This window comes from Ailuropoda melanoleuca, chromosome 5, assembly GCF_002007445.2.
Source record: "Ailuropoda melanoleuca isolate Jingjing chromosome 5, ASM200744v2, whole genome shotgun sequence".
Taxonomy (NCBI): domain Eukaryota; kingdom Metazoa; phylum Chordata; class Mammalia; order Carnivora; family Ursidae; genus Ailuropoda; species Ailuropoda melanoleuca.
The window spans coordinates 57,484,173-57,496,306 of NC_048222.1; the positions used below are offsets into that span (position 1 = coordinate 57,484,173).

The following is a 12,134-nucleotide window of genomic DNA, read 5'->3' on the forward strand; positions in this document are numbered from 1 at the left end:
AAGAAAGTAAAGGCAGGGTGGAAAGCCTATCAAAGTGAATGGGGGTCTTTGAGACGTGGTAAGAGGTTAATGTCATTGATGTGGACTAACTGGACTTCTTTCCAATAACCTCCCTGGGCTTCACTTTATTCATTTCAAATAATGATAATGAAACTTCTCTAATCATCATCTTTAAGAAGATTGAATGAAAGAACATGGAGAAGCGCTTTCTTTAAAAACAAGAAGAAAAGGGTTACAGTTCTAAAAAGATTTAAAGATACTATCTGGCGACAAGAATGCTATTCCTATAGATTACGTTTCTTTCAGATTCGATATGTCTTTGCCTGAAAATTGCTGGATGTGCTGGTAGTATTGTACAGAGGGTAGGAAGTCTCATGAATGACTGACTACTAAAAAGGTAGGCTGAGTAGAAATAAGAAGTAAGTTGTATAAAAAATGTCAAAAGCTTTGTTAGTGGTTTTTTGTGACCTGATTTTGAAGACCTTCCTTGTCAGTAGGATAATCTTAATTTAATGGGGGAAGGAAATAGCTCTGTTTCTCTCCAGTTAAGAGCAACTCTAATTTCTTTTGTAGATAGGACTTTGAATAATTTCAGATGCACCAACTTAATTTAGCCCATCTGGCACCTACCTGACTCTAATGGTTAGACTGAGTTACCCACTGAGTTCCCCCAAAACACTCTTTTCCAGTAAGGGGTGGAAACCACTGGGGACGTCTTTTAGATTCAGCACTTAATTATCATGATTAAAGAACAACTTTATTCTATTTAAGTGGTCTAAATTGGTTTAAGGCTGGGATATTGTGTTCCCACATTACTAGCTAAGAAGGCTCGGACAAGGACAAATTTTTCCCCTCTAAAATGGGACTGGTGGGAAATAAGTATTCGGTATTTATTAAAAGGACTTTATTTGAAGGTGATCAAAGTTCTTGTCCTTGCTATGCTCAAGGTTTATTGCTTCCTTGGGCTTTGATGTATCATTAGCATACCCACTGTAAGCTGATTCTGATTTGGGCTGTTTGCTCCAAGTGACTGACTTCTTGTCTCCATGTTCTACCTCTCTATGTAAATAAGGATTTCTTCCAACTGTTTGCCCACAAGGTTTTTTTCCAGACTAGTATGACACTTGGGTAACCAGTGCAATTCAATGTGGTAAGTCGTGGTGTATCAACTGGAGGATGAGGGCTACTTCTCCTCAATGCCGACCAAGAGCCTACCATACAGCAGGTCATCAAAGAATAGTATTGAATCCATAAAGTGGATTTGCAGGCCACCTGATCTCTACCACTTAAGAACAGATGACCTCGTTCCTTATCCATTCTTGCCTCCTATTTCTTTTCTCTTCCATCCCTAGTGGGTATTTCATTTCTCATTGTTTCCTCTGTGTAACCCACATTGAAAAAGGGAGTGGAAAGAGAATGAATCTCAAGTCCGATCATTTAACTATTTTCCTAAAGCACTGGGGGTAAAACTGAGTGAAATTAATAGTTAAAATATAGTCTTCAATTATGTGAAGAATATCTTAATTCTAAGTATCCTCAGTCCCTATTTGCACAAATAATTGAAAGCTGACATCGTATGTTCACATCAATGTTAAGATACGGATAAACAAAGTCCACAGAAATTGAGGCTGAATGAGCAGGGCAGAAACTGGTTATAGATACCAGCTAGAGATGCAAGTCATGTATGTAATTCAAAAATTTCCAGTAGCTCCTTTTAAAAAAGTAAAAGGAAATTAATAAAATAACTTGGGTTCAGATTTGGACCCTTAAATTTTAAAAATGTACTTAACTTTTGTACAATATCGTATTTTTTTTTAAAGATTTTATTTATTTATTCGACAGAGAAAGAGACAGCTAGCGAGAGAGGGAACACAAGCAGGAGAGGAAGAAGCAGGCTCACAGCAGAGGAGCCTGATGTGGGGCTCGATCCCATAACACCGGGATCACGCCCTGAGCTGAAGGCAGACGCTTAACCGCTGTGCCACCCAGGCGCCCCCGTATTCTTAATTGCAATAATTCATTACCTATAGTGGCATCCCACCTTGGAGGAGGAACCCGATTATGGACTGTTTTAATCATATATTTAATGACATATTTTACTTAGTAGACTTCTATAAAATATTATTTCAACATGAAATCAATAAAAATATTAATGAGATATTATACTTTTTTTTTTCTTCACACTATGTCTTTGAGATCTGGTGTGTAGTTTACACTGATAGCACATCTCAATTTGCACTAGCCATATTTCAAGGGCTCAAGAGTGTCATGTGGCTGGGGCTCTCACATTGGAGAGCACCTGTCTATACATTGTAGTCAATTACAGATGGATGAAACATTTGAGGTTTTTCTCCAGGCGATTAAAAATTCTTTTTTTTTTTCTCTGAAAGGATTCTATACTCATAGGGCAGCTGAGTGATTCAGATGTAACTTCATTTTCCATAACTAGAAAATCAATGAGAACACAGAATTGAGGAATGTGTTAAAATGCCCATGAATGTTGAAGAGATTATTTGGTTAAGAAATTCATTTATTTGACTTGATTTGAAAAAACCTTTTAAAATTGTCAATATTCTAGTTAATCAAGAACTCATGGCCAGACTATCAGCAGCTACTCATTCAGGGAGAAGGCAATTTCCTTTTCCTCAGTTAATTGGGGCTCCCGTGAGACAGAGCCCTAGTCACTTGCTTTTTAAAGGCAATCTTGGGAATAAAACCTCTGTTTTCTGATTAAACCTGAACTTGAGGGTTTGGTCCAGGAAATTGCTTTGCTCCTGGCTGAACTCCGGAGGTAACTGTGACCCTTACATCTGGATTAATGAGAATGCCAATGATTGTTTAAAAAAAAAAAATCTTACAAAATAGGCTAAAGGGTGAATAAGATATTTAAAATTTCCCCTTAAATGGACATTTCTATCTGGTAGATGCTTTTCTGGGCACAGTTTAACAGTTCTTCAATTTATTACTAGGACATCACAATATGAAGCAAAAGGAATATTCCATGAGGGCATGTCAGGGAACTCATCATATGTGGAAGTTAGGAAGGCAATAATTTTTTTAAACTATTCAAAAATAGAATCAATGTAGGATGTTCAACTCTTTCTTAGGTGAAAATGCTCAACCTGCTAGAGTTTCTAAGTTTTTCATGTATTTATGCCATAGAGGGGAAAAAACCTTTAAATGTGTATTTCTTCTCTTGACTATAAAGGACTGTAGTAAAGTTGTAAGCGCAGAAGCCATTTCCATTGCTTCCTGTCTTACAGGAGCTGAAAAATCACTGTACCATATAAACTAGGAGACTTGGAATCTGGTTTCAGCTATGCAATTAATTCAGGGTGTGTCCTCCAGCAAGTTACTTAACCTTTCCTGGATACTGCCAAGGAGGAGAAATCCAATGGGTTTTCTGAAAATCTTACTTTGAAGTAATTTACTCTAAGGCAAAATCATTTTTCTATGTTTGTCATCTTCTCTTCTAACATGGCAAAGCAAAACTTGGTTTCGCTCTTTAATAAATGCCTCCTTTGTAAGCCCATACAGCAATTATAAAGTCAACTTATCATCAAAGTATTGAAAAGACTTTGGGTCAAGGGTCTGTGGGCCCTTGATGGCTGTGAGCTCTACCTGGTGGCTGGCAGGCTTCTGGCGGGAACATGTTCTTGAGACCAAAGTCTCAAAGACTAAAAGTTTCATGATTGCTGCCTGAAACCAGTTTTTTCCTTCATAGTTTGAATTAATTTGTTTGTTCACACTCCATTACCATAAATGATGACCCACCACCTTTCGTAAATGCATTTTAAATTGCATAGCTTTAGGGAATGATTATTTATTTACCAAAAGTTTTACCTGTGCATTAAGTATTCGGAGAAGGTAAAATGAAGTGCATTAGAAAGAAAGAAAGAAAGAAAGAAAGAAAGAAAGAAAGAAAGAAAGAAAGAAAGAAAGAAAAAGAAAGAAAGCAGGCCATTTCTCCCCTTCAAGATTGATAAACTAATGAGGCTTCAATCACATAAATTTTTTTATTTAATGTAAAATGTGTGATTTTTCAGACCCCAGAAAAATGACAAATACCTTTCTAGCTGTCATCAAAGAAGAAAGAAATAAATATATTTATTCTTCGAATTCTAACTAGGTAATATTTGCTACAACACATGTTTTTAGGTTTCACCCTTTAATCTCTGGATGGCCCATCATTGAGAAATAGATCCATAAATATTTAGGACTATATGATTCCCTCTCAGTTGTTTTAAACTTTCTTTTATTATTGAAATATTCAAATATATGGTGTAGTAGGGAGAATAAATAGCTCTCATGTGCCTATCACTCAGCTTCAACAATTATCAACGTATGGCCAATATTATTCTACTTTGAGCTCTTCAACCCTGGGATTTTTTTTTTTTTTAAACCAATCCCAGTAAGAATCAGAGCATTCCTAAGGTTCATTTCAGAATGAAAAGCACGAGTCTAATCACATGTCTATACCTTATTGATCAATGTTATTATGGTCGTACTTTACCAGCCCTTTGCTATAAAGGGGAGTATTTTTTTTTTTAAAGATTTTATTTATTTGACAGAGAGAGAGACAGCCAGCGAGGGAGGGAACACAAGCAGGGGGAGTGAGAGAGGAAGAAGCAGGCTCATAGCGGAGGAGCTTGATGTGGGGCTCGATCCCAGAACACCGGGATAACGCCCTGAGCCGAAGGCAGATGCTTAACCGCTGTACCACCCAGGCACCCCAAAGGGAGTATTTTAAATTACGAAAATGAGAGTTTTTTTCCCCTTGTTTTAAAAGTTTCTATAAACCGTGCCTCTAAATTACTATCAATGGTCACAATTTACAATCACAGTAATTTTACTGTATCTGAAAACACATAGCTCACACACACATTGACTTATATTTTTAATAACTGAGGCCAAAAGGAAGCTATGTGTGTAATAAACAGCATAAGAAAATAAAACCAAAAGATTATTATTTTCCACATATACTTCAAGGGAACTCCTACTCTACTCACTAAGTACTAAAGACTACAACTAAAACTTCTGGCAAATAGAATGAGTCTTTAGTTGCAGATTTTCACTCCAACAAATATTTTAGGAGTGGCCACTGGTCCTTACTGACCTTCAAGAAATTTATTGCCTCAATTTTCGTGTCTATTTTATTTGGCTTGATGATATTTCTAACTTAGGATACCCCCAATTTGAGTGCTAAAGTTCCAGATTTGAACTTCAAAGCACGGTAGAAAAAATGTTATTTTCTAGAGAATGCATTTGTACATTTTTATTTGTCTTTTTACAGAATATAAGCATTTATACATTGGTTTATGTGGTTTAATGTTTGCATATTTGACTACATGTCCTTTATTTCTACCCATAACAATGCCATTTGACATATAAAATAAAATTCTGGAGAGTAGAGGTCAGATCTCTTTAACTCACTTTATACAGCAGTTCTTATAAACAAAAGACTAATAAATGCCTTTGATGATGACAATGAAAATGATTGAGACCTACAATTAATTCTGTAGGAGAAGCAACACGATCTTTTGGCACAGACCCCAAGAAAGGAAACGGAATCTCCTGTTCTGCCCATCGCAACTGAGATGCAATTTCTTCTTTGAGCCTGAATTCCACTATTTCCTGTAGCTTTCAAGTGAGCTAAGGCAAAATGCTGTGGGAGAGCAGACTGAGGATGGAAAGTACTGATACAGCACATGGACTCTAGAGTCATGCAGATGTGGGTTCAGCTTATTTGACACATGACCTTGGCTTCTTGACCTTGGGAGAGTATTGACTTCAGTTTTTGTTTTCTCTTCTAAAGGATCCATACGATTTTATAAAATCTTTGCTATCTATAAAATAGCAATAACAGTACCTACCCTGAAGGGTTGTTCTAAGGATTGAATGAGAATTTGCCAAGTGTAAGCGCTCCGCCTGATACATAAAAAACTCTCAATAAAAAGTTTGTTTTTACACCAGAGTGTGTGTATTGGTTTTTATTCACAAATTACTTTTTGTTGATAACAGCCTAATAGCCCCAATGTGAAGTCATTCCATTGTTTTTGTTTTGAGTTTGTAAATGGTTGGTTTCCTTAAAAATAATCTTAGTTTTTATATTATTTTATACTCTTCACAGACAGTTTATTTCAATGATATGAGAATGCTGACTTTGATAGAAAGGCTATATATTTTCCTGATTTCTATATTATTATATTTTTCTGAAACGCTAACAACAATGGTGGTTGGTAAGGCTGAAAAGGAGTTTCATTTTGGTTAGCCCTGTAGTTAGGAACTGTGTATAAAAAGGTGGCCACAGGATTATACTGGACACTAAAAGTAGAATTATTTTTGCAAAGTAAAAATACTAGATTAATCTTTGCCAGATGTCCAACAATCATTATACATGTTTTGAATTGGAAAGAACTCCAATGTATATTATTTAGTGAAAACAGTGGAGGGCAGGACAATGTGTAAAGTATGTTTCAATATGTGTTTGAAAAAAACTCCCGACTAATAATTACATAGATAGGAATATAGATACTTATAGATCTATTTGTATGTTTGTATAGGCATAGAAAATTTCTGGGAGGATTTATAAGAAACTGCCAGTAATGATTGTCCTACAGAGAATAACTGAAAATCTATATTAGACAAGAGACATTTCATTATACATTTTTTAGTGCTTGTGAAATATTTTATCAGTGTATATTTTACTTTTTTAAATAAAAATCAGCTAATATAAAAATTACCATCATCATCAACCACCATTTATTGAGTTGCTAACCATTGTAGGCAATGTACTAGACTTTACATGCATATAAACTCTAGTATTCACAAACATCGTACAATATCAGTTGAAGTTATGTAGCTTGTATAATATTGCAGAGAAAATAAAGGATGGAGTCATTATTTTCCTGCTTTTGACTAGAGTTTTTGGAAATCCATAATTCATAGCCACCCACATAGGCATTTAGCTCTTTAACACACAGAAAATGAAAAGATTTCTTCAACTACAATCTCAAATCATTGGGATTACAAATTTTGTCAATATGTATCACTCCTAGAGTTTCAGTTAAGGTAGAGATTTGAAATAATGTCTTTCAAACCTATTTTTTATTTCAACTATTAGGAAAACCTTTTTGTGTAATTTTTTTTTTTTTCTGAGCTGGAAGTTATAACCGGGATTTGCACAGACTCCAAATAGTTTCTATCTAAATATGTTCTGTCATGTAGTGTGAATGTATCATTCCTATGTGGCTTTTTAAAGCATTAGAATCATGGATACAAAAAAATGTCACTTGTACTATGTCAATTGCTTCCCACTTTTAAATTGTTTGAGTAAACATTATCATGTATAATTTTTTGCATACGAAATCTGTGATGTGTCTGAGTATTCTTATATACCATGTTTGCTCTGTTGATCGTTCCTAGTTGTAGTTTGAGGGACCACCATAAAAATGTCAAGGACCGCAAGGAGGGAGCAGCATAGCTACTTTCCACTATACGTCTTCATCTTTTATGCTTTTAAGCAGGGGAAATAGAATCAAATTCACTGACAAGGAAGAAAGAGATGAATTGAAGAAGGCCTGCATTGTTCATGTCTGATAGTGAAGGTGAGCACAGAAGTAGAACACGTGGAGAGGTGAACTGGGCCCTACAATTTTAACAGTACTAGAATGTGGATTCCATAGTTGTTTTTGAATCCTGCTCCCAGTTTGGCCATATGGCTATTTCTGTACGATTTAAGCAAGATGAAGTATCTTGGTCAGTAAGGGTCAAATTCATAAAAAGAGTGCCTTATTACTATACTTATTCATTCAGAATGATTATTCAGGGCATTGGGCCTAAACCTAATATATTTTTTTTTAAGATTTATTTATTTATTTTAAAGAGAGAGAGCACCAGCAGGAGGGGCAGAGGGAGAGGGAGAGGGAATCTCAAGCAGGTTCTGTGCCGAGTGCAGAGTCTAACCCAGGTTCAGTCTCATGATCCTGAGATCAGGACCCGAGCCTAAACCGAGTCTGATGCTTAATGGACTGTGCCACCCAAGCATCCCAGGCCTAAACTTAATTTTTAAACTATTTAATTTGCTATTCCTTTGTAGCTGAGAAGAAAGTGCTGGAAGTCAAAGTTAAGTCCTTTGTCTCATTTGATCTTTTCAAAAAGAACGTGATATGGCGAACAGCTGTGCAACCTGTCAAACACAGCTACTGCATTTCTCCCACGTTCATTCAGATGGCTTTTGAACAACCAACCTGACCATTGTTCCCTGAGAGTCTTTCTTCCCTAATGTAAAGATTCACATAAACTGTGGCTTTGGGAATTGTAAATAAGCTATATTTCTCTCAACGTTAGTCCAAAGAACAATGTGAGTTTGCTCCATTTCCTTTTTAACGGAATTAGAGTTTTATTTTGTTTTGTTGTAAATTGGGGGAGGAATGTGAACGAGAATATTTAAATTTTGATGGCAATTTTATGAAGGATGCAGCTTTAAAAATTATCATGTGTCATGAGGTTGGTTATGGTGGGAGAGAATTTCAGGTCTTTTTAAAGAGAACTTAGGCTCGTTTTACTTCTTCAGAATAAAATGAAATCTCTTTATAATGCCCTAAATTTCTTTTTCTGCTCTTCCCATATCTTGAAAACTTGTGCTCTCTTCTCGCAACCAACTTCTCCCTTTTTCCTTCTCCCCTTTCTCTTTTCTTCTTTCCTCTTTCCTACGCAAAGGAAAGCGACACTTCAGTCTGATTTCAGGAGCTTCAAATCAACCCTCATCTCAAAATTCTTAATGGGGGCTGCCAATTTTTTCTCACATTGTCACATTGCTAACTTCTTCTGATGAAAACGTCAAATATCCCAGATAAAGTCTAAATCTTATACCTCTAAAGAAACCAGCCCTTCAGTGGAGTGTTGCCAATATGGTACCTGGGACAAGTAAGGCTTGGTGGGGAGAAGGGAGAAGGGCACAGAGTTCACAGCATAGGCTCCCTTCAGGAAGTCTCTCAGTCTCTGGTGGTAGGATGCAGAGTCAGGGACTCTGTGTAGCCAAGGGGAGTAAGTTTTAGAGATGGGTATCCTTGTGGAAAGAAGAATGAACAGAAACTAAAGGGGAATTTTAACCTTAATTAGCATCTTTCTTGAGAGCAATATTCCTAGACTCCCCAGAGTGGGTAATTATTTGATTAAAAAAAAATGTTGAATGAATGAATATGAAAAGAATTGTTTGAGTCAATTTTTTCTTTTACCTCAAAACTTGAGCAAAAGTAAACTACATTCAGGGGCTCCTGGGTGGCACAGCGGTTAAGCGTCTGCCTTCGGCTCAGGGCGTGATCCCGGCGTTATGGGATCGAGACCCACATCAGGCTCCTCCGCTAGGAGCCTGCTTCTTCCTCTCCCACTCCCCCGCTTGTGTTCCCTCTCTCGCTGGCTGTCTCTATCTCTGTCGAATAAATAAATAAAATCTTAAAAAAAAAAGTAAACTACATTCGGATATGTGACAGCTAATTATTTTTTTAATCAAGTAGTTATAACAATAAAGAATGATATTCATTCCAAACTGTGTTCCAGAAGAGTAGGAAGATAAAGTGCTTCAACCTATTTCGGAGCAAGGTGTAGGAGAGCAAATCTACTGAGTTTATAACTGATGTGCTTCGAGATTAGAAGAAGTGCTGCCTCATGCTTCTAGCAGATTTGGGAACCCTGGCTATATTCCTTAAATAATGAAAAGTTTAGTCACGTCTGTTGCTTCTGTACTTAAATTTAATTTAGTTACTTTTACATGCTTAAGTGCATTCAGGAGCCTCAGGAAAAGTTTTGAACAGGAAAGGATAAAATGCTGAATCTTATGAATCTTTGCTCTGTCTTTAAAGAATATAAAATACCCATGTGCTCTAAAGGCTGGCACTACAGTATTAACTACAGCGAGCGCCCATGAGTTTTTCTTTTTTTACAACTGTAGTGGAGACATTAATAGCAAGGTAAAACCAGCTTAGTATTTAGCTTGACATGTTTAACCAAGTGTGCATTGAATAGCCGATAGCTGTAAACAAGATACAACAAATTGCATAACTTTCAGAGCTAATTCTTTCATTCTCTGTGCTCAGCCTGTGAACATTCGTGTGTATTTTCTAGTTATTGGGAACTAGGGACAGTCGTGTCAGGAAGAAGGGTGGTTCGGAATAGACCTCTCCACCAGACACTGTGACATTCAGAGCATTGTTAAAGAGCAGGAGATCACCTGAAGGAGTAAGGGAGGATACTTGCCTGTGCCTGGAAACTTACCTTTGCAAGTTGCTCGTGAATATCAAGCAGGCTGGGTCGGTTGACCTTGGGCCCGCTGATGCTACCCGCGTTGCGATAGTACTCAATCTTGGGAACGGCATCCACGGTGTTGTGGCCAAAGGTTTGTAGGTAGTATGTATTTGTGTGAGAATCATAAGCATGAAAACTGGCATCTGTTTTAGCGTTTTCTCCATTTTGGAGGAAATTGTCATAGCACTCCCGATTCCCGGGCCTAAAGCTGATTCTGAATCTGTTCTGGGTTTCATCCCCAAAAGAGGTTTCCTCATAATGTGGAGGGTCAGCATTGTTATCCACAGCTGCGCTGCTTTCATGGCTCTCATTTATGACATTAACTTGAAAGCGATTGCTATTACTGGGCACTGAATCCAGAAATACAGTGGAAGAGTTGTTCAGAGACATCTTCCAAAGTGGATTTTTTTTTTTTTTTGGACTAAGCTGTCTACTTTATGGTTGCCTTTTTTTTTTTTTTTTTGATCTATGTCTTTCCTCCCAAAAATCAACACTACGTGTTTACATTAGGGAGCTCCTGGCTTTTGTTTTAGAAGGACTCAATAAGTGGATTCTTGATGCATTGTCTCCTATGCAGTCTTCAGAATGTTCTTCAAAGCTGCCATTGAAAAAGAAAAGTAAACTTGTTTCAAGAAATATAAATACGTTTAAGTAGGGAACAGTTTTATGTCACAAGACATAGAATTTTAAATTTGTTTCATTAAAAACTACCTGTCCAAGAACTTTAGTTACCTGAGCAATTAAACCCCATAATAAATAACTGGGGAACTGCTTCAGCAAAGAGAATTTTCAATGCAGTCATTAAACTGTTATCTGTGTTTGTAGTATTTACTTAGACTCAGTGCAGTTGGATTTAATATGATTTTAGAAAAGATATAACTCTACCAACTGAATACAGTAAGAGCTGATGAGAGTATTCTTAGTCTGAAATACAGTTCATTGACGGTAATAAATGTTGAAACTGCAAAGTATTTTATTATTGATATGAATACATATTATGTGATAATGATGACTTTATTATATGATGATTATAAAACTTTAAAAATAATTTTAAAACTTCTAAAAAATACATGCTATTGGTTTATAAAAATACATCCTGTGTGTCGGGGCGCCTGGGTGGCACAGTGGTTAAGCGTCTGCCTTCTGCTCAGGGCGTGATCCCGGCATTATAGGATCGAGCCCCACATCAGGCTCTTCAGCTATGAGCCTGCTTCTTCCTCTCCCACTCCCCCTGCTTGTGTTCCCTCTCTCTCTGGCTGTCTCTCTGTCGAATAAATAAATAAAATCTTTAAAAAAAAAAATCCTGTGAAGAAGATAGCTCTGTAAATTCTTGGATCTTCTACTAGCCTTGCATTTGCCCATACATTTGTATGTTTTACAAATGCTATCATGGAATCTTTAAAAATATATGAATATTCAGGGTAAGGAAATAAATCTCAGTCCTTAATAAAGTTGTATGCTGTATTTAGGTAAAATAATCATGCCCTATTGATTCCCTTTAATGAAATAGTCTCAAATTATTGAGAAGCTTATATATGACCATGAGATAAATAGACTATATAATCGCTTTATAATCCACAAGCCCATCTTAGAATATTCTTTAATTAGAATAATATTTCTTTACTGATGCGTTAAATTTTGGCTTTTTAGAAAAACAGACAAATACAGACAAAAACATGCCTCTCTCCTGAAGTTCTTAGGCTATTTCTTTGAACGAAAAAAAAAAAAAGAATCTTAACTTCAACTTGCAAGTGAAGCTGTCATCTCTTTAGTTTTTATAGAATATACCACTCCTTATCATAGTCCTTGACATCCTTTGCCTTTACTCC

General features: G+C 36.5%; 1 protein-coding gene across 2 annotated transcripts in view; it reads right to left on the bottom strand.

Moving 5' to 3' along the window:
* The window catches only part of SLC12A1 (solute carrier family 12 member 1), an 82,704-nt gene extending 72,009 nt beyond the window's left edge, over positions 1-10,695 (bottom strand). For both annotated transcript variants that reach the window (XM_002917549.3, XM_002917551.3), the window contains exon 1: positions 10,276-10,695. In XM_002917549.3, coding sequence (XP_002917595.1) covers positions 10,276-10,695 — 420 coding nt within the window. The remainder of the gene's footprint in view (positions 1-10,275) is intronic.
* Positions 10,696-12,134: the final 1,439 nt, after the last annotated feature.